The 22,790-nt window shown below is 39.0% G+C and overlaps 1 protein-coding gene across 6 annotated transcripts in view; it reads right to left on the bottom strand.

The window, feature by feature from the left end:
* Window positions 1-22,790, bottom strand: part of CAMK2D (calcium/calmodulin dependent protein kinase II delta) — a 158,043-nt gene that overhangs the window by 14,504 nt on the left and 120,749 nt on the right. For 3 of the 6 annotated variants that reach the window (XM_075150292.1, XM_075150296.1, XM_075150293.1), the window contains 2 exons: window positions 20,757-20,794; window positions 10,623-10,671 (listed from right to left, as the gene is read on the bottom strand). In XM_075150292.1, coding sequence (XP_075006393.1) covers window positions 10,623-10,671; window positions 20,757-20,794 — 87 coding nt within the window. Of the gene's footprint in view, window positions 1-10,622; window positions 10,672-13,246; window positions 13,289-14,856; window positions 14,917-19,181; window positions 19,215-20,756; window positions 20,795-22,790 lie in introns of all 6 variants that reach the window. The other 3 variants (XM_075150294.1, XM_075150295.1, XM_075150291.1) reach the window with 2 other exon arrangements.

Here is a 22,790-nt window from a genome sequence, read left to right as displayed (position 1 = left end):
AAAGAACACCATTAACACTAATATCTAAAGGACACAAAATAAGTAAGAACACCATTTACTCAAAAAGCATCTAACACTATAAACGCCTTAAACCTACAAGGTGCAGCCTCACAGCTAGTGAAATCAGGTATCACAGGGAAAAAACAGGACAAAAAACCAGCAAAAACTGTTTTTTTAGGAGTGAACTATGGGGGTTTTCTTCCCTTCCTGTAGCCCCAAGCAATGTTTGTAAACTCAATCTACAAGAATCACACAGAAACGACAGATGTTTTGGTATTTTAATTGCAGAGAGAAGGTGTAGAATAAAAATGAGCTGTAGATATGTGAAAACGAAGTCTTCAGAAATACACGTACCAGAAACTCATGTTTTGTGAAACACGAAAAAGAATCCTTGGTAACTGACTGACCACCATATTACCCATGAATTTTTTCAAAACTGACAACAGTATTTTTGTCCTGAAAATAATAATTTAAAACACCTTGTGCTTCATTCCAATGTAGGAGTATCTTTCTACTATTATCAATACTCTAGACGATTGACTATGTAATTACTATACTGGAATGGTTATTAATTACCCCCACTGATCTTACTGAAGTAGGAATACACTTTTTTTATTGTTCTTCGACATATTTCTTTTAACACAAAATAATCCTAGGAACACTCATCATACTAGCGAAGTACAAACCCAGTATTTTTGGTCTTTCAGACAATAGCTTATCAGATAAGCGCAGTGCAGACAGCACTCGCAACAGGGCCTGTGAAATCCACAGCAAAGACAAACCACCTTCATCTTTCAAATAATACCCAGATCGGGGAACTGCATACCCCTTACTACCGTTTGCTTTGAACCAGATAGCGATGAAATCCCTGCTGCGCAGTAAAACACCTTTCCAGAAGCATGAGGTAGCCTGTTTACAGACTAGCACGTGAACTCGAAGATGATTAAAATGATTCTGCTTCTTACCTGCTCACACGCTGTTTCTCAAGAAAAAAACCCTTCAAACTTTTCAACTCGGTACTCTTAACCACCTATCTTGGTACACATCAGACTGGATTAATCTCGCAACGTTTTTGACATGTATAAGTACAGACAAGCGGGTTTGTTCTCTCAGCTCCCCTCCCTTACAGTCAATGGAGAGAAGTAAGCGCTTGGAGGGCACGATTCATCATACCCTAAAATAGATCTTTAAGACAAGCGTGACTCATCTGACCTATCTGCGTCGACTAAAGGCAGGCTAGACAACTAGCTCAAATAGAGACAGCTATACTATGGAGGAAGGCTAAATCTGGGGAGACAAATCCTACCCGCTGTGCTACCATTTTAAAACAGTACAGTCCTTATCAAGGTGACATTGGTCTGCTAAAATTGAACGGGACAGTATGGGGAAACCTAGCTTCAATTCTAACCTGAACATCGGCCCAACAAATAGCAATTAGATGGAAAGCATACAGCCACTAATGTTATTTCTATACTCTGAAAATAACCAAAGTTTGAAAAGAAAGAGGAAGAGACTAGAAATTTTATCCTGTGTTGTATAATGAACTCTGGCTATATGGATGTACCAAATGTCATTCAACTTTACAGCATGGACTGCTACCCCAGAAGCAGAGGAATACAGCAAATGTCAGCTGCTGCCCCAGAAGCAGCAAATGTCACAAAACGTTTTTCAAAACCATCCTCTTCACACCAATATTTGAAAATTCTCTGCTGGTAATTTCTCTTACAATTTATTCCACAAATATTCCAAGAAAGTAATTTCTGTGAAGAAAATAAAAGGAGGTGCTGCATGAATAAACGACTGATTGAATCTTAGCTCTAGATAAAAAAATACCTAGACCCTCAGATGACAAGGCATGCTCCAGGGGACTTCTCATTCAAGAAGTTTATCAAAATTTAGTGTATGTAAGATTAGAGCTTATCTCTCACCACACCGCTTAACCTTAAACTTTGATATGAACTAAGACATCTGAGTTGTCATCTTACATGTAACATCTCTTTCCTAGCGCCTGCTGATTCCAAAGGTTCACTCTGATTCATCACATTATGAGATGGGTGGTCGGTTTGCAGAATTTTTTTCAGGCTATCGACTGTCTTTCACCTTTCTGAAAACCCGTAAACCTACTACTTGCCTAATGAAAAAAATGTAATTCATTAGATATGTAGGCAAATATCTGAAAAATTATCCCAACACTTTTCCACCCTATACTGACAGAAAAGACCAAACAAAATGAATGCATCTCCTATTTAAACCTTTCTCATAATGTGATGTTAAGCGACTTGTCATATGCCCTACATAGTTTCTTTTTACTTATATGAAATTAATTATTTGTAAAGATGCTGTCTCCTCGGAGCTACCATACGATTAAACTAATATTTATACTGTGTGGCAGATGTTGGCGAATGTTTGTTTTTTAATGACAAATTACCTACAGTCTCAGAACAAAGCTACATCATGGTCACTGCACTTACAAGGTACTGCACTATGGTTTCTCAACATGTTACATTAATCATGGAATCTGGCTGCTGTCTCAAGAAATGATGTTTAAAGTCTTGATAATTGAGACATTAACAAGCTTTGCCGCTGTGCACATTTTTATTTAAACTGTGCTCCTTCCTAATCACTCTACCAATTCAGAGGAACTGGTGTTTTACAATGGAAAATCAATAATACATTCTCAATTCTACATCTCTTTCCTTTTAAATAAGCTTTAAAAAGCAATGAGATGTGTTGAGATAATAATAATCATCATCATCATCTCCAAACAGTAATTCTAAGAAATGAGGCATTTGCCTATTTTACTCATAGGAAAACTGCATTACCTTTAAAAATTTATTCCTCAATACCTCAAGCACCTAGGGCTGGAATGGAGATGTTTTATTCTCCAGGACTTACTTTCACTATGATAATCCTTCCTCAACTTGTCCTTTCTCAAGATGCCACATTTACATCATCTTTTTCCCATGTCTGTGACAGCAGATTGAAACCTATCAAGTTTACCAGCTAAGAAATCAGTATTTTTCTTGTTGATAATTATAATGTATACCGATAATTATAATAATCGTTACTTAACAACAAACAGAGAGTAAGTTCAGTTTTATACTACGCAGAGCTAACACTATAGACTATTTTTGTTCCCACCTTCTTACCACTGTTGCTGTCACGAAATAGCTGGCAGGTACGGGTATTCATCCAGGTAATCTTTGCAGCCCTTCTCATTTCCTGAACTCTTTTGACATAAAGAAACTGCACGTGCCTCTGACCACCACCTCCCATCCTAAACTTTGTAGTCTGACTTCACTTCGTAATTTTTTTTTTCTTCTAAGTTCTCCAATTTGCTCTTCGAAAACACTGACTTGCATTCTCCTGTGATGCAATTTAAAAATCATAATCACTTGAGCCTATATAATTCTCTCCGGCAAGCCCAGTAACTCCCATGTGGTTTACCAAAAATACTCAGCAGTATTAACTTTCACTGATTTTTTAGTATTGCTCACTGCTAGTGAAAACTATTCATTACTATAGCTCTTTGTAGCGGTTATCTTTTTTCTGGTGAACGTAGGTCTGCCGAATGTACACAACTCGAATAGCCTCTTTATAGTAATATTGCAGAGACCTCTCTCGTCTGTAGCAGATTCTGAAACAGATCGTTAGAGCTATCCCAACAAAGCTCCACTTCAAAGCCAAGGTAGCACAAACACATCTTCCGCTAGCCACACCGGCAGCTTTTACCCTAACAGCCTACCATGTTCCTAACGTCTTCTCTCAGCACTTATTCTTTTTACTTGTACTTGAATTAATTCTATTCTTGGTAGACAATAACTGCTTTTGGTTTTCTGAACTTTCTCAGGCCACGGGACTGCTGATTCCTATTAAATGTAGAGCTACAGAAAACACGGCATATCACGGCCATTTCTAAAATCGTATTACACCAGAATCACACATTTTTACAACAGGACAGGTGAGGTTTCGGGGACTTTACAGTTTCTTTGGTCACTTTACTTTGTTATTTAATGAAATTAAATATTCCTTTTACTGCAATGAAGTTATTTTGAAGCATCAGAATAAAAAAATACAAGCAAGTCTGGTGCATATTCAGATACTGGGTTAACTTCTGCTGTTTTGCCTACTAGTGTTTTGGCAAATTCTAAATTTCTAATCTATAAATCCTTTAAACAAAACTGAGTTGGCAGGCTAACTACCAGATGCAGTAGTACCATCATGTCTCCACCAAGGAGCTTTACCAGAATAGTTTCACCTAATCCTTTTCCTGCAGATGGTTGTTTAGTTTGATCGTTGTTGCATTCCTTAAACTAAGTTCTACCTGCACTTTTTAACAGGATTTATTTTGTGGAACAAAGTGGCAAAGAAGTGTGCTTGTTTCTGAAGTCACAGAATGAACAGAATAAATACGAGATTGTTCACTTTCTTGAAATGTCACTGTATAGACATACCACCCCATTTCTGCACCACGCTCTTTCAGGGAAACTAAAATAATTCTACTTTTTTCAAGGATAGTGGTGTTACCTGAGGTACCTCTGTTCCTAAATGTGGTAACAAGTAATGAACATCTACGTTTAAACATTAACAGTGGTCTTAGCACCATTAACTACCCAATGAAGCAGGAAATGTGAGGCTGCTAGCATTCATATCTGAAAACGCTGGGTACATAACAGATTTTCTGGGGACATATACTGCGGATGGAATAAAAGCCTTATGGCACGTGTTACTGGTAGCTTGAAACGTTGTACAGGTCCACGTCTTGCCTATTAATTGCTCTTTTCTTTAAGGTTCTGCGCAGTTTGTGCTGTTGGTATTTGTAGTTCTAGTTTGATATATAGTCATCTTTATTGATATATACTACCCTGCTCCTCCCTCGGAAGGAAGCTATTCTTTCAACATTACCTGACAACAGTCGTGACCGGAGACAGCCCATCATCTCGGGGACTGATCCCCCTCCCACCTGCATTAGTTGCACCTAGCAAAAATTTCACTCAAATTTAAACGAAGGTTCAGGCCAATTACACCCGGCCCGTGTTTCCGAGGGCCCACCTGCACCTCACCTTTACCAGCGCACGTGCCCACCCTTACTACCCGCGCAACCACCCTGACACCCACCGGATGCAGGAGCAGAGTCTGGCAAGCAGAACCTACATTCCTAGGAAGTCATTCCCCGTTTCGACTCACAAGGTCCCTCCACTCTAAAGAATTTCTGACTTAATTTGTAAACAAGAAATGCATCTACCCAGGCCTTTTATGGTCTACCAGTATACAAGCTACTAACACAATGCCTTTTTCCTCTCGTATTTAAACTGCTCAAACATAGTCTCCTCGCCCTAAAGATCTCCTTTACAGTTAATTGGTCACTAATCATCACAGATCTCCTCCTAGGCCAAGCACGAAACTTTTCGGTTGTCATGAATCAATGCTGCAAGCGAACAGCTGTCACAGCAGCTTTAAGGTTGCTTTATCAACGGTGATGCTAAAGAAAGTAACCTGATGACATACATAAACATAACAGGTGATTAACCTGGAGACCCTATCCAGGATCCAAGCCGGAGGTGAGAGTGAGATCTATCTCCAAGTTGAAAACTCCTGCAAAGATTACCTCTGAAGGTACAACTTTCTGAAACACGTACCTATTTATACTGCTCTTACAGCTGATGATAATATGTTTACAATTAAAAAAACCTGGCCAAGAAACAAATATCTAAAAAAACATACCCCGTACTTTTGTGAACCCTACGAAAAGGTCATTCCCAGATCAGACAGATCACAGTGTTGACCTTTTTCGTGCTACTGTCAGATGATGGGGAGGGAGGAGAAGGAGAGACAAAAGAGATCATCTGAAGAGATGAGTCTCTCAACTTACACCGTACAGAGGAAGGAGCGGAGTGGGAGAGCTCAGACTCAAGCGAATGACTCTCCGAGTTTGCATTTTTCGTGGACTTGCCCGCTGAATTGATGGAAAGAAACACAACATATGAACAAACAAAGATGAAGAGGTAGAGTGTGATCAGACTCCTCAGCAGGCACCGGCAGCAGGAGCGGCCGCTGGGGCACGGCAAGGGTGGTGACCAGTGAGATGAAGAAGCAATGGAAGAGGAGGAGTGGCGGGCTGAACATAACCTCTCCACGTCACCCTCCTTTGTGAGAGCTGTAGGAGGGTCAAGTAGATGTGAAGGAAGAAAAAGAGAAGGCCAAAAGAAAAATAACGATAATTTAATTACAAGCAACAAGAACTTATAAAACCTTTGAGCACACAAACAATGTTAATGATGGACTTTTGGGAGGTGGTGTGGGTGCCAAAGAAGAGGTGTAAAGGGCGTAGCCATAAATGACTCTGTTCAGATGCCAGCGCAGATTTATTCCTCTATCCAGTACTGAGATATACAGGGTTTTGAAAGAGCTTTTAAAAAAATGTTCTTAGAAATTTGAAGGTTTTTCTTCAGGAAAGTATGTTCCAAACGGATTAGTTTAAATTGGTTTCTTTCTACTGCTAAATAAAATAAAACCAACGGGTATAAAATGAAGTAAATTAGCAAAATATATGAAAATACATGCCTCCTGAATGGTTAAAGTTTTGAAGAGATGTACCTTACCGATGTATGAAGTAGCACAGATTAGCCAGAATTTACCTAATCTGTAAATGCCCTACGAGTCAGCAATTTTTCCCATCGGGAATCATCATTCTTACTAGTGCTTTCATTAATTCATTTCCAGGGGCAAAAAAATACCATAAGAAATCTAGATTTCCTGACCACGATAAATTTAACAACTCAGCTTTCTAAAAGCCTGTGTGCATTTCTGGCAAAAATAACGATGGTATTCTACAGCATCACTGAAAAAACCATATCAATCTCTTATCAAAGAGACGCTGCCAAAGAGTCCCAGACTCATTACTACAGGAAGGAGAAATCCCACAAGCAATTCCAGAAAAAGGCATTGCCCACGGTCCAGTTTTCAGTATGTTCTTTCTGTCCACTCCTGCCTTTATATTTAGGAGGGATCACTGTCATGCCGATAAGCCCATGATCAATCGTTAAGGTCAGAAATTTATGTTGGCAAGGAACCTGAGCTACAGCTTCGAGTCATTTCAGTCTCAAATCCTAGAATTAGCTTATTCCTTGAATTATTAAAGCTCACTATTGTTTGCCAAGCACTATTTCTAGTGAAAGAAATATGTTCCAGTCCTAAAAGATGTAAATGCATACATAAGCAAGACAAAGTTACAGACACTAAGTTTTTCAATAAATAACAAATGAAAAGTAAGCCTGATTTCACTGCCTTCAGGTTAAAATGTCTGCCTTCCAACGTGAAAACAGGGTGAGATCCTGACATGAGAGGAGAATACTGTATGCATTCCCTGACAGATACGAGGTAAGAATCTGTTCCTAAAGACACATTTGTGATAGCTGATTTAAAACTTTTTTTTTTTAAATCGCTACCTTTCTTAATGAATCGTAACATTTGTAATACTTTGACAGTACACAGACATGCAAGGAAGAGTCATTCTCTGCGGGGTGTGGGTCATACCGCAATACTATAAAACATGTACTAATAATACTTTTCGGTTACAGAGTGGCATCCCCATTTCCCTTCTCCTTCGTGGGAAGGAGGGAGCCTCTTCCCATGTTGTACGCCACGCTGCGAAGAAAAGCAAAAAGATTTTTAAGGTCCTTTATCACCTAAGGTGGGAAACATTCCTTCTAGATCTCAAATTCGGTGACAAGCGTCATCTTGAGCCTATGCATAAGGACCCAGACAGTCGGTAATCGGAGAGAATTCTCTCTGCTGCCTCCGAAATCCACTCGTCCCTATCAGTACCTTGCCGCCAGCTGCAGCCAGCAGCCGTTCCTGACAAGAGAACAGCTTTCTCTCTGTTGTCCTAGAAAATCTACATCCAAAAGTTTGGTGTAGGGGGAAAATATCTTTCCTAAGTGCCCTGCTAAAGCATGAAGCTTGAGCTTGTCATAGCTGTCAGGGTTGCAGGACTGCCTATTCCCTGAATCATTCTAGAAATTAGACCCTAGGGGTACTGTTAGCTTTAATTTATAATAAATAATCTGAAAAGCAGCCTCCGGTGGAAAGACTGGAAGTGTGAGAGGAATACTAAAAAGTGAAAACCAAGCAAGCTTGTAAGCATCTAATGACAGGGAGATTATATTTGTTTTTTAAATAAACAGAAAATGAAATCCCCATACACCGGAATAAAATGTGCCCTGGTGTCTGGTGACCAGGGCAGTGGTACCGCCGTGTACCCGATGCTGACACAGCCGCATCAGTGTGCGAGGTTATCGTGCCCATCCCAGACGTCAGCAGTTCGAACTGTGGTTCTCGGTGGGGAAGAAGCATCCCACCTTCGCGCCACAGGTGAAGAGCAATACGACGGCACTCTGCCTCCTCTCCTGCACGCACAGTTAACATCGTTCAGCTCCTCCTTCTGGAAAACACACAACGCCACACTCTTTCTGGAGTACAGCCTCAGCTCACCTTACTGGCTTAGCCGCTTCGTGCCCTTTGTATCACTGTTAGGTAGCAACGGGGCAGGAACCTACACAGAACAGAAAACTTCATCTGCTAAACCTTTTACATCAGCTACAGCAAAGAGAAGGGCACAACCAGCAATCACAGGTCTCTCAGACCTGTGATTACTGCAAGATCCTTTTGGGAATAAAGTACAACGTGGCCATCCCATCTGCTCTTAACTGTGATTCTACGGAATCATATAAGATTATCACATACATCTTATATTATCATATAAGAATTAGGCGAAACATTTTCATTGTTGTTTTTCTTATAATTGTATTCCTGAGATATAATTCCGTGCGCTAAGCTTGAGACAGAATTTTATAAAAATCCTACCGTTACAACATCATGTTATATCATCACGCAGAGGCCCTATAATTAAATTATTCATTTAATGAGGTTAGTTGCTAAACTACACACAATGGTTTGAAGGAAGAAATACAAAGCGTTATGAGTAGAGGTAAATTACACTGTATTTTCCTCTGCATCAGCTGCAGATACCTACAATTGTTCTCCAAGCCATTACTTCGCATTAACTGAAACCGCTATCACTAGGCTGTTACTTAAAGCGAGTGGGCACTGGCTGTTAATGCACCCAAGACTTTGCTCAAGTGGAAGTGAAATGATTCACTGAAACTTTGAGAACAAAGTGCCAACATCAGCGACTTCATCAGAGCTAACTGCAGCTCGCACAGTCACAACTTACAGCTGCATTGCTACTAGCAGTGGATAGAAAATCTTCTTTCTACCGAGGGAAAACCACCAATGCCAAAGTAGAGAAACTTCTCGCAGCCCAGCAGACTGCAGACATTCGCCCGTCCACCAGCCGAGCTCCTCAGCCTTTCCAAAAGCAGGGAAGAGCAGCAGCAGAAACGCGACGCTGGGCTCTGCCAGGGGCTTGCTCCGCTCTCCCGCGCACGCCTGCGCTAAGCTGCCAGGACGTACGTGCCCGATGAATCTCACGTGCAGCGTAAAATAAAATCTGCGTTTTCCACACGGCGCTCCTTGGACAGCCGCCACCCGCAGACTGCTTTCATGCTTACGCTGTCCGTTCGTTACCCTGGCAGTACGGGTATTTTTATCAAACATGCATAGCGCCTGTTCTACCGGTCAGAAACTGAGCGCTAGGTATTTTTGATAGAATTCCAATCTCTTCTAAATTCTGCAACTCTCTCATGCTCTTCAGAGGCCAATGAAGCTCTTTAGCAGATTCAGGTCTGTATTTTAGGGCACAGCTTTGCTAATGCATGTTTTTAACAGTTGACTTAGGCATTATACTACTTCCAACATAAAGCAAACTTTATATTACAGCGGTTCACTAAGAATTCTCTTTTCTTTTCCATTCTCCACATGTTACCTTTGCTATCATCTCTGGCTTGCGTTTCACCTGTACATAGAATATTGTTCTTTGAGGCTGAAAAACAATCTTTTCTGTCAACCGGAGATACACAAACCTAATACTCTTTTTTTAAAACCCTTTGTTTTAGAACACAGTGTTATTAAAGTAAGTATGAGTAACACCACGGTATAATATTTAGAGGGGAAAAAATTGAAACAAAACCAATATCTGTGAAGTTACAGAACTAATTTTACAAAAAAAATATTGATTTTAGTTTTTTAAAGAATAAAAGAAGATTAAAATAAGTGTATGGACAGAACAAAAGAGAAACGTGAAAAAACACTGGCATCTGAACAGAATAAAAATTAAAACGGTGACATCAAAAAAAAAAAGGCAAACCCAAAACACAAATGCATGCTAAAAGTACATAAACTAAGTAAGAGTTACAAAGCACTGACTTACACATTTTTAATCTACTACTATTATTACTGGAACTAGTATCTTAGTTAATAAACAGCAACTTTATATTCTTCATTCCAAAACATCATGGCAAATGGTGTTTTGGGAAATGAAAAGTCAAAGGTAAGTCTGAAACATGTCAGAAGAAGAGCATAAAAGTAATTTCTTTTAAACAAGGAAAAATACTGTTCTCTCTTAAGATTCATTAGGACTTTCTGTGTTTAATGAGCTAATGAAATACATTCACATAACTCATGTTATTGCTTCTCCAAATGTTTCAAGCTTAGAATCGTACCTTTCACATCCTCATCTTCGATGGTTGTATTGGAACTCTCCGTTGATTCCTGTTGAGAAGTAAATAGAAGTAGAATGTATAACCAAGCCAAGACTTCTTTGCGTGCCTTTGAAAAGTACAGTTAGTTACAGGTATCATGCAAAGCCTTGAAGCAGGGTGGGATGTAATTCACAAACAAATGGTCACACACCGATTAAGACATTTCCACCTGAAACTGATACCGAACATTGCCATTCTCTACAGTAGGGAACAGAAATACATTTCCTGCTGTCTAAGGCTTTTACTTCACAGGAATGTAAAGGCAACTTTGTTTTCTTTAACAGCCGACTGTACAAAGTCCGTCTGAAATGTTATATGAATTACCTCAGCCAAGTAGGAGAGCTTGCCATTTTAAGCTTAGTGATTAAACCAACTGTGCAAAATAAGTCATTCCATTCCAGCTTTCAAATACGCAGACTTCTGCACGCTACAAGTTACAACTGCTTTTCTGCTCGTATGACTTATGCAATGTATATTAAAACAAAGTCTCCCAGTGATTTTAAGGACATTGGATCAGATTCTGTCATTTTTATACTGTTTTGGTGATAAAAAATTTGTTTGAAGGAGATGGAGAATTGATAAATATACGATAACGACTTTGACAAACTAAGGTATCTTTGCAGTGGTATTCTTCAACCCACCAGTCACGTAGAGGAATGACTCATCTATCAGACAGTTTACACTTAAGCCACCACACTGTTAAAAAGGCAAGGATACTGTATCTCAGTCTTTCATGAATTACCAGAAACATGAAATATTATGGGTACATTCAACAAGGGCACTGTCAAATCTAATAGGTACACAGTTTTAGAAAGCCGGGAAGTTTTTAAACTTGATTTTTTTACCTGTATACTTACTTGAAAAGCAGAATCAATATAATTTTTTTTAATTCACAGCTCAGTAACAAAAAGGATTAACTGGTCTGTTTTTATTTGATAGACAGAAGATAGGACTGGTATTGTCTTTAACTTTTAAAAGGATTTTACAATTAAATAATAAAAGGTAAATTTGACAGTGCCCTTTATTTACTGTGTCCTCACAAGGCTGAGCCGAAGGAATGTTCAAAACGGTTAATGCATTACTCAGACCTTAAAAAAAACCAAAACGTATGTGCATCCATAAATAAAACTACACGAATTAATCCACACACAAACAAAACCGAACAAGTCACCATGCTTTTCCTCAACCGGCTGGTGTTAGACGTTTCACTCTACACAGAAGTATCATGCTCTATCACTTAAAATATTAGATAAAGTACTTATAAGTAAACAAAAACCCCCACACAAATACAAGTTGTAAACACCATGCACAAGCTCACACGGCAGATGTAGCCTGTAATATTGAAGCATCCACTCCAGTTGCCATACTACAACGATCAGTCTGGCAGACAAATTTGGGAGTAACTCTCCGCATTAAGCGGTTTGCTTGTCTGCTGTGACCTTTTGGGACATTGAGTATCTGAATTGCTATGATTACATAAGAAAGTCAAGTAGATGTAGTCACGCCAATATTTTATCTGGGTTTTCTGGTCTTTAGCGGACTGCAGCGACAAAGATTAGACTCGTGTTCAAACACAGGCTGTTTGTCGCCTGTGAGTTTAAACTCGGGGAGCTGAAAAAGTAGTAACGTGAAAATAAAAGCTCTATGTTCGACAGATGCAAGGTACAGAGAGGAATGGGATATACAAGCACAATACACACCATCAGCACTTTCATGCTTGAGAAATGAATGTGTTCAACGTCTGCATGCGTTATTTTTTCACTCGGATTCGATCCTTCTCATAGGAAATAACCACATAGTTAAGACTAGATAAATGAAATGTCAATTCTTTAAGTCAACACTGTAAACAGGGACATTTTTGTTGAAGAGTAAATTCTTTCCAGGAAACCTAGGAACATGAGTTATATGTAAATGATGATATTTCCTGGCCCTTTTCAAGTCCATGCATGAAAAAACCAAACCAAAACACGTTTTAGGAATCAGCTGCCAAACGCAAACATCACAATACACAAGAAAAAAGAAAAGAGCGTGAAGAAAACGTATAAAAACCAAAAGACCTCTTTGTCACTTGAAACGTTAACATTTTTTGGAAACTGCTCAGTGATGTTATGGAAGAAAACCAAAGTCCTGTGCAAAAGACACGTCACGACATGGTGTATAAGCATGCTGAGAGACAGCAGATGGGATAAACCGAAATGACATCTTTATCTAAGGTGACAACTGCACATAAAACCCGTCAGTATGATCTCACCACACTCTGAGAACAACGTTCTTGGGTTTTACTTAGACTGCAGCGTTTTTGGCTGAAACGGGAGAGACCCCAGGCTCCCCCAGCCTGGCTGCGCAGGGTGCTGAACTCTGCCAACCGCTACCGACTCCCCCCGGAGCTTCGGCAGCTCAGCGATCAGCAGGACGCACGTAGCAGATGAACACAGACGAAAACAGGCTCAAGAGACACCAGGTGTAACAAATGCAGGAATGAGTTTTTCCTTGACAAATTCCTGGAATGGCCCTATTTCGCTGTGGAACAGTGGATGAAATGTGGGGTGTGGAAAAGCGAGATGGAGTTGATTCTTTCTGAATACCTTATTTCCATCAGGGTTGTGGATTACTGTAGTTTGGGGCTCCTGAGCGAGAACAAAATAAAGAGAAAAAGAGTTCCCGTTGGTAAACACATTCTCATTAGCGTGAGGGAGTGCAAGAAGAGCCAGCTCAAACGCTGAACCCTGACAAGAGCTAAAGCAAAGGTTAACTGTTGTCAGAGGGTGAAACTGGATGTCTCTAAGACAGATTTCCTCAACAGCAAGCCAGCAAAAAAAGACCATCTCACCTAATGCAGCGGCATGCAGAGACCTTATTCATGACCAACGCGTACAGGGCTTTGAAGCTCCGGGGACCTGCAGAGGCTCTCTTTTGCTCGAGGGCATACTGAATGATTTGCGCGTTTTCCTGTCCGAGCCAGGCAAGAAGGCCAGAAATCGCCTCTTTTCTTTAAGCATGTTTGCTTGTTTTAGTATTAGGTGATCAAATGAAAATACAGATGAATCCATAGGGATTAAGGACGAGTTAACTACCTCTAAACACTACCCTGTTTTGGAAGATGTAGATTACTACCAATGGCTGCCCTGGCAGAGCAGCGTAAAAGTAAGCGAGAGAGATCTTTGCGTCATTTTAAAGTGCAATTTCCCCAAATCCTTTTCCCTTAAAAAAAGATTACATAATCTTTGAAATGGCAGTGGACTATCGTGCACGGCTATGTCTGGGAACAGACTGCCATATACTCATGCATGAAACCTGTTAACTGGTCCTTAGAAATGACTTAGCAATGTTTGCTTCAGTGCCAGCTGCACAAAAAAATTCAAGAGGAAAAATCTCTCCCGATGTGTGCGAATGATCCGCATTTTCAAAGCTATATACGCAGGCATACGGGAAACGACACCTCACAAAATTAGGTACTTACACGCTGGCATTTGTATTTGTGAGCCTTGTGATACGTGTATGCCTAAGAAATAGGAGCTACTAATAAAAGCAAGACTGCAACAGAAACGTTCATGAACAGCGCACTGATTAGTAATATGTTCCTAACAGAGCTTATTAATGAGTAATAGCTCCTGCAGATTTAAATGTAAGAGAAACAAGCAAAAATGTTTAGCACTAGATGCCTCTTGATCCCAGTGAAGACTTGCAAAGTCCTGCTGAGTTTTAGGAAATATGGAATGAAAATCTGAATAAGGTCTATTTTATGGTAGCCTAGCAATAATCCTGTTAGCTCTCCTTGGTATCAATACTTGTACTACGACAAAGGAGAGAAAATAATAGAGCTGCTTTTTTTTTTCTTTTGTGCAAAAGGTTAGCATTAAAAAGATGGAAACGGTCATCAGGCAAAGAGCTTAGAGCAACACAAAGCGCATTCTACTCACTTTCTGGCACAGCATGCAAAAAATCCAACTACAGTTACAAACGCTATGACTCTACCGCATCCAGCCTCCATGTAACATTTTCTATTAATAAACACGCTCTAATCGACTTCCTCACAAAAAAAAAAAGAAAGCATAATTCAAACAAAAAGTTTTTCCAAAACCTGTTTTTAGAAAGCAAACAGAGTAAATGCATGAAAAAGCAAAAAAGAAGGAAGAACAAACAGAAGACAGTCAAAAACTTCAAGATAGCATGAGAAGGAAGATTCCAGGTATACCAGCGCCGGGGTAGGAATATTTTCCTTGGGGCTGGTTACCACGTTCGTTTTGTTGTTTATCTGTAGGTATGCAGAAAATAGAAACAGACAGGCCTTAGAACTCGCGGTAGGCGCCGTATCTATATCTCTCTGTATAGAACATCTATATACAGATATAGATATCTATATATAGATATAGATATGGAAATAAAGAATCACAGAAAGATGAACTTATGAACTTGAAAGAACATTAACAATAAATCCGATAGCTAGCTGCAACTCCTCCAAACATGCTAGCTACGGGTTTTCAGATGCACTATACGAAGGTCTATACAAGGTATAGATGACTTCAGCTGTGACACTTAAAAGAACAGAGAGCCTTTAAGTAGCAGCTAATCACATACAAGAAGAATAATGAATTAATATGGGTTTGAATAAAGTCCTAAATAGCCGTTGCAAATTCTTGACATGCAACAGTGTTAAATAATTGCACCCAGTTGTTCTTTATTTCTAATTACCTATCACTACCGTAAATAATATTTGATTATTCATAGCTCTCCAGGAATCTATAGATTTGTTCTACTGGCTTCGAGGAACGGATTTGAACAAATATAACTGATTCCAGGTCTGACTAAATACAACTGATGCTAGGAAGAGACTGGTGCCCCTTTAGCTTTTTTCGGTTTAATTTAGACAAAAATAATTGGCAGTCGTGATTTTCTGCAGTTTCAAGAATCCTGCAGTAATTGTGTATCAGCCTTTCAGTTTTGGTACTGTAACCTGAAAGCGTAAGGTTTCACACTATAGCATCTGTAGCCTTACTCCACAAATCAGTACGTATCTGCTTAACTTTACATGTCGGTCATCCTGTTAATTCTTAAGCTTAGCACAGTACCACACCTTTACAAGACTTTTGGCTTTTACTTATACAAAATTTTAATTCAATTTAAACTGTTTAGCAGTAAGTTTAAAGGTATCTGATTCTTTAAATCCATTTTTAAGATTCAGCTTTCATAAATACCGTGGTATGAAAAGAACAGAAATACTGAAAATAATGTACCGAGCCACTTTTTACATGCACTAAGAAGCAAGATTAAAGTATAGTAAAACTAGTTTGAAAAATGTCTTTTTTTTAACAATAATTAGGAAAAAAAATTTTACGTACATTTTGGTCATGTCTAATTTTAACAAGAGCAGTCCAAAGCAGCATGCAGAACTGGGTGTATAGATATATATTGTCTGCAAAGACTTTGATCCACAAAAAAAAAAAAAGTTGTACTGAACCTTCTAGTCACAGTACTTAATAATAAATGCGCAAAACAAAGCAAAAAAGTCCAGAATGGTTTCATTAATGGATATTTGTCAAAATGTAATGAACTTCTTCATTTAAAGAAACAAACGCTAGCAATTTTGGGGTCAAAATTTGGTATTTTTTCTCCTAAAAGAAAAGCCTTCCTAAACCAATTAGAAAATGGCAATATGCTAAGTAACGTATATGAAAAGGCATAACGAAAGAGGAAGCCCTATAACGGTGGACCAAACTGAGCTGTCCATGAAACATCTGACTTCTGATTTAAACTTCCCGATGACTCTGTAGTCTCAGATGAAGTATTCAGCTTCTCCGCCACGCAGGCTAACACGTAAGTTTTGTCTGTGCCAGGGCTTTGCTAAACTCGAGCCTTCAGAAGTTAGCACCGCCGGGGAAATTCACTGAACTTCAGGTCCTCGGCGGTTTTTGAAGATTATTTTACTTTGGTACAGATGCGGCTGCTGACCTAAGCCTGCAGCTGAACTGACTCTTACTTAGGGTATGTCTAGATTATGGAAATGTCAATAGGATTTGCATTAATTAATTACAGACTGCAAATTTCCTTATCGTAACCAGCATTTAACTGGCTTTGAAGAATATAAAGCAGTCTCGTTAGTTAATGTCAGGGAACATTATTTCGACACTAAATGTTATTTAGTAATATTTGTGATAGGAACCATTCTCTCACACAGAATAAAAATATTTTTCTTTGATTTAAAATCAAAGTTCACACTGCTCTACAGCAGGAGGATAAGAAACAGTTATTTTTTTTAGCAATGGTCTTTCTACAGAAACTGTCATTAAGAGTCATTGTTGAGTTCCAAGTGTTCAGTTTATGCCCCAACTTGGCCTAGTTACTGTCAAAGAAATTTCATTTATCTATTCACAATTACAGCCGTAAGTTGCAGGGGTGTCGGAACTCAAGACAGGGAGAGAATAAATACCTTCGTGCATAAAGTCATTCATGGGGCGACATAAGTGTATCAACTCACTTGCTTCGATATTTATGGGACTGTGAGATGGGCAAAACCTGAACTCCTTACTCAGGAAAAAACATTTAAAAAAAACCCCAACCACTTCAGCAAATGAAAGTTCTACAGGAGAATTGTGGAATAGTGAGAGCACGTACAACACTGCTGGACGGCGTACTAATATATTCCAAAACAAGAGAAAAATCACATATCAAGTTGTGTAACTGCAAGTTCATATTTTTATGAATGTAGTCATCAAGAGACTACGAATAAAAAGGCTCTCACAAAAGGCAGATAGACATAAAGCAAAAACATGAGGAAAGAAATGAAGATTTCACCAGATTTCATACAGTCCTATTCAGTAGTAGCTTCATACAAAAAATAAAGTGATAAGCCAAACGGATGCTTGTTGTTGAATACATAATGAAAACAGGTTAATCAAATTTCAATTCCAATTTTGCCTGAGTAAGGAGAGCAGGCTTGGGTCCATACTCCCTTGGTGAAAGTCCTATAAAAATAAACAATATCCATTACAGCTACTGCTGAAAACTGCAGGAAATATATTCAAAACTTCTTAGTAAGATATCGAGAATACAGCATTCATTAGTAAAAGCAGAAAGAGATAATGTAATTCAAAATACAGTTACTTCTTCTGTGTAAACAGAACTTGGTAAACCCTTTGAAACTTAGAGAGAAAGCAGCAATAAGCCTGTACGCTTTCTCTCTTTCACAGAGCATATACGTGTGCTTTTATTAATATATGAACACACATGGTGTATTTTGCATCTATTTTTAACAGCAAAGGGAAATGATTCCCAAGGGAGTAAAATATTTTCATATGAAACAGTTAGTCTGAAGTTGAATTATGCTTAAGTGGTGACCTTCTATTTGTGGTGAAGAAGGAAAACTTTTATACTAATGCATCGCTTGTCAAAAGCCACTCTCTTAGGTCTGACAGTAGCGCAGGACACACACACGCAGACGCTCCAAACAGCTGGGCACGATTGTAGAATCATTATTGGTCTTTTTTCAGTGTATTATAAAAATATTTTAGGAAACAAAACCTGTATCTTGGGACGTAATCTTTCACATGGTACTTCTGTAATAAAAAGTTAAAGCATGCTTCACGTTTGGGGTACTAGAAATGTCCCCACCGTCCCTTTCTGGTGGCCCTCGTTTGGACACTGCTACCACTGAAATTCTATGTTCACCCAAAGAACAGACTATTTACCTACATAACTACATGTCTGCTCAGACCTGACCAGCAAATCTGTGCTCTTCAAGGAGAGCTGTACTTCCCAGGGAAAGCTGCGGATGAGGGATATTTGCCTTCTCTCCACCGGCAGCAGCAACAGAAGCCGGCTGGGACATCGCAGCTGATCACCAGGAGCATCTCAAAAGATTCAAAACCGTAATAAACAGGAATAGAGAAGGTCGCTGTGTGGGATGACAGAAGCCAAATGAACGCGAGACTCTAGAGCGGGTTGAGGAGGAAGAAAAGTTACTGAGACTGACTGTCAGTTGGGACATCTCGTGACAAAGCCCTGAGCTGTGAAGGAAGTTAGCTGGGAAACTGTAGTATGGAAAGGCTGTGAAGTTGGTTTTTTTTTTACTCCTGAGCATTTAGCACGGCATCTCGGTCTGCAGCGGCTCAATTAAAGCGATACTATTGCACTGTGCAATGTGGTTTGTGTTACATTCTATGGTATTAATACGATTAGCTTTTAAAATAAAGAGGTTTTAAAAATTAACAGAAGGCTGTTATAAGATTATTATTTTGTTACTATTTTTATTTGCTAAGGACAGCTGCATTGGCCAATGTTACATCTACTTTTTTGTTTCCGTATGTCCCCAGGTTAAAAAAGAAAAAAAAAAACTTGCTTGAAAGAACTGCAGAACAATTCACTGTGGATGGCATATAGCAACTGCAGGCTTAAAATTCACAAGGTTGTACTTTAAAGTCTTGCAGCTTCTCACAGTATGTTAACAAAACTAAATGCAACTGTGTGATTTCTAGGTGTGAACGTTTCACAGGAGGAAAAAAATCTGTCGATAAAGATCCTCACCATCATCTGAACACTCGAACTGGACTTCCTTTTCTGAATTGACCAGTCAGAGAGAAAGGAAAAGAAGAAAATGTGACTGGTTGGATTTGAAGTATCAAGGCACGGAGTACAGTATATTTCTGTTTTGGCTTTTTTTTTTTTAAGAAAAAGACAGCTTAAGCTGTAGGAAGGGGTGGAAAAATGCTATGGAGTATATAGTATCTCAGTAACAGAAATGACAAAAATAGACTTCCCCAGATGTAAATTTACTCCCTTTGCTCCACATGACCATGCAGACAAACAGCAGACACATAAAATGTGCCGAAAACCAAAGTATCAAATCCCAACAAGTGTAATAATTTAGGCAAAATTTTGGCAACAATTGTTTCCAATATTATAATAAAAATTGAGATATAACAAATACCATCGTAGACCTGTAGGAGGAATGATATTTAAAAAGGAAAAGCTGGTCAGATAGAGTACGTAAAATTTATATATTCCACAATGAAACACGTTAAGGGTTTTCCACAGGAATGACAGAATGATACTGAATGTGTGCTTCTCCACATAACTGGGATATCTACTACTTGGCAATGAGAAGCACTGAAATCGTAGTGTACTCACTTCATTTTAAGTCAGTCTCATGATTTTTTTGATAGGAAAAGTGTGCATATGTGGGAGAACAGGAACAAAAATACTATGAATCTGGTATTTAAGTATACAATGTTTTGTTAAAGTAAAAAGATTAAATAGAAAACTAAAATTCAGGTCAAAGACACACTTCTGAGTAAACACACAGAGCACAGAAGAATATCTTTTGAATCATATAATGAAAGCTTGAGGCACTTATTTTAGTCTTCAGGAGTCCTCCGAGAAAAGAAATAAAATATTTTTCATTGCTGAGTGATATTTTTTTTTTTTCTGGCTGTTTTTCAAAGTATTTATCCAGAACGTTCATTTGTGAAGCATCTCTCCTCCTGCAGGATCTGGTGACATGAGAATAGGAGCTCTAAATCATGTCTGAAAGCTGCCAAAATGTTCCCTTCTTAGCAAGGTCTATTAGTCAGGATGAGCTGATTTGTTGAGATAGTAAACCCCTCAAGTTCTGCCAAATATAACAAGTACATCTGGCAGAATACACCTCATGTGGAGCCAAGCCTACCAGTAAACTTTTGGTCTTCCATGAAATCTAATGCAAAGTCAAGGGGAAACACGGAGGCAATAGAGCTGCAGATAAACACCGATACCTAAAAAGCTAACACGCCCACCACCAAACCATTATTTACATTTATAAGCTAATTAATAACACTGAGTCATTAATTACACAATCATCCTTCATTAAAATAGCTAGAAAAGCATTTTGTCCAGTAGTTTTCTATCTTCCACTTACGAAAAAGCTTGTTTTTCAAATATTTCTTTTATTTCATTTTTTAAGTTTCACCTACTAACTTTAATCACTTCAAATATACAGTAAGAAGGACTTACTAACAAATTCTATAAAGGAAAAAAGTAACAATAATCAATTCTAAAAACTGGCAGAAGTTACAGATAGGCGGTGACTAATAAAAGGTATTTTAAAGCACATGTTTAGCCTACCTTAACTCCATCCGGCTTTTTCAGTAAACTCTTGGCTGCTGTAAAACGAGACAAATAATTTCAGTGTCAGGTGCTTACCACCGAGGTCCCCCACCTGCGCAGCAAACCCCCATCGCCTCCCAGCTGCAGATATGTTTTCAGCTTTTATTTCCTCCTTTTGTTGCTCTGAGTACAGGAAACGAAATATTTAAGAAACTGAGATTATCATACAGCTCTCTTTCCATTGATTAAAGCTGTAGGTTAACTGTACTTATAGAAGGAGAGACCTCCTCGGGTGGCAGAGAGGAAATGGAAGCAGGGCGGGTGTAAAAGCAGCAGCTTTGGATACGTTCATTTTTTCAACTGCGATACGCTTACAGTTGTTGATGGGGATAGTTTGATACGACTGTGTTCTGATGGCAGGGACTTTGATCAGGTGTTTGTAGAGCCCACTGGCATCTTAATGATGTTGTTAACACGACAGTGCCATAAAAGTAACCACTATCGGATCAATGAGGCTCCTAAAGAGCATAGGGGGGTAACAAAAGTAAACTGGGTTTTAAAAAAGCGCCTCTGGGCAATGGTTCTTTGGGGATTTCCCACCACGACAGCGTCAGTCACCTTGCGTGAAAGGGCAGGAAAGTTGCAAGTAAGAAAGGAAAAACAATCCAGTGGAGGAGCGCTGCCTCTTTTGGAGGAGCGCTGCCTAGGCGTTGGTAATAACAAATGGTAGGCTTTGCCTCAACTTCTAATGAAGAAAACCTGTTATTTTCTGAATCACGTTGCTGATCAAATTTCTTCAAAGCAGTGGGGACTGTTGGGCAAAATTTCACTTGCCATAATGTTATTATCCACGTGTTAGGCTTTAAATTCCATCACTTAAAACTGGCACCAAGAATGGGGCCAAAGCATTCCACATTACTAAATTTGGAGGGCTAATGTGCAAACAAGCACACCGCAGCTCTGAACCTGAAAACATTTACAGCAGCAATACGTGCTGGGTGACCTACCAAATTCAAATAAACTATTCACTAAAGCGTAAATGCTTCGTGACTCACCGCCAAAGACTTGAAGAATAATAAATTACAAAACAAGCCTGGCGTTTTTTGTTTTTATTGTTGGTTATGACCCAATCTTCCTATCAGAAAGCGTATCACGGCTTAGGTTGTAAGAAAGTGCTGTTCTATATACGCTGTTTTCCTTAGAAGTAGGAAGCCTTTTTGAAAGGGAAACGCTGCAGCAAACAATCTGGCACAATCAAAGGGAGACGGTCCTGACACGGAGCTCCCATCATTACCGGCACCCTTCTCTTTAAAACAAAACAAAAAACAAAACCCCAGTTGGACCCTGCAAGCCTAAGGCTGCTCAAACTAGCTGAGGATATTGGAGTTATTGAGTATGTGGTTTAAACTTGAAGTTAATTTTTGCATTTGTGGCTTATTCTCTGGGTACTTCTGCATTCAGTGCTCAATTAACTCTGGTTCAGAGTACAGAAAACGTAAGATCACCTCGGAAACTGTACAGAAATAACTAATGTCCGTTATTGTGTTGTTTACATTAAAAAAACCTGGAAAGTGAAGCCAGGTTAATGTTTATAATTTCATTAATATATCAGCCCTCCAAATGCAGTTTATTAATTATGGACATCAGCCAACACTACCGTTAAAACTCTCACAAGGCCCATGATTTACGACTAAAATGCACAAAAATAAATTTGCCTGTACTATTCAACAGGACCACTGCATGTTTTTATTTACAGAAACATGTAAATTGATATTGAAAATGAATTGTTTTACACGTACTTTTGAGATAGGATACATCCTATTGCAAAGTGTGCTTACAGGACCTGATGCAACATGCCCTTAGATTGTACGCTACCACAGATATTGTGGGCACTCCATTAACTTCAGAAATTCATTTAAGGAAAGCGAAGGGGAGGAACTATTTCTAAAACCTAAGGCCAAAAAACCCAGAAGTTCATTGCTTTCGAAACCTGTTTTATACCGTTAGCCCTTACAAAAATATGGGAAAACTTAAATTAATTCTTACAGGCTG

The sequence above is a fragment of the Calonectris borealis genome, chromosome 4 (assembly GCF_964195595.1).
Source record: "Calonectris borealis chromosome 4, bCalBor7.hap1.2, whole genome shotgun sequence".
NCBI lineage: Eukaryota > Metazoa > Chordata > Aves > Procellariiformes > Procellariidae > Calonectris > Calonectris borealis.
This window is presented reverse-complemented; position numbering and strand designations above follow the sequence as displayed.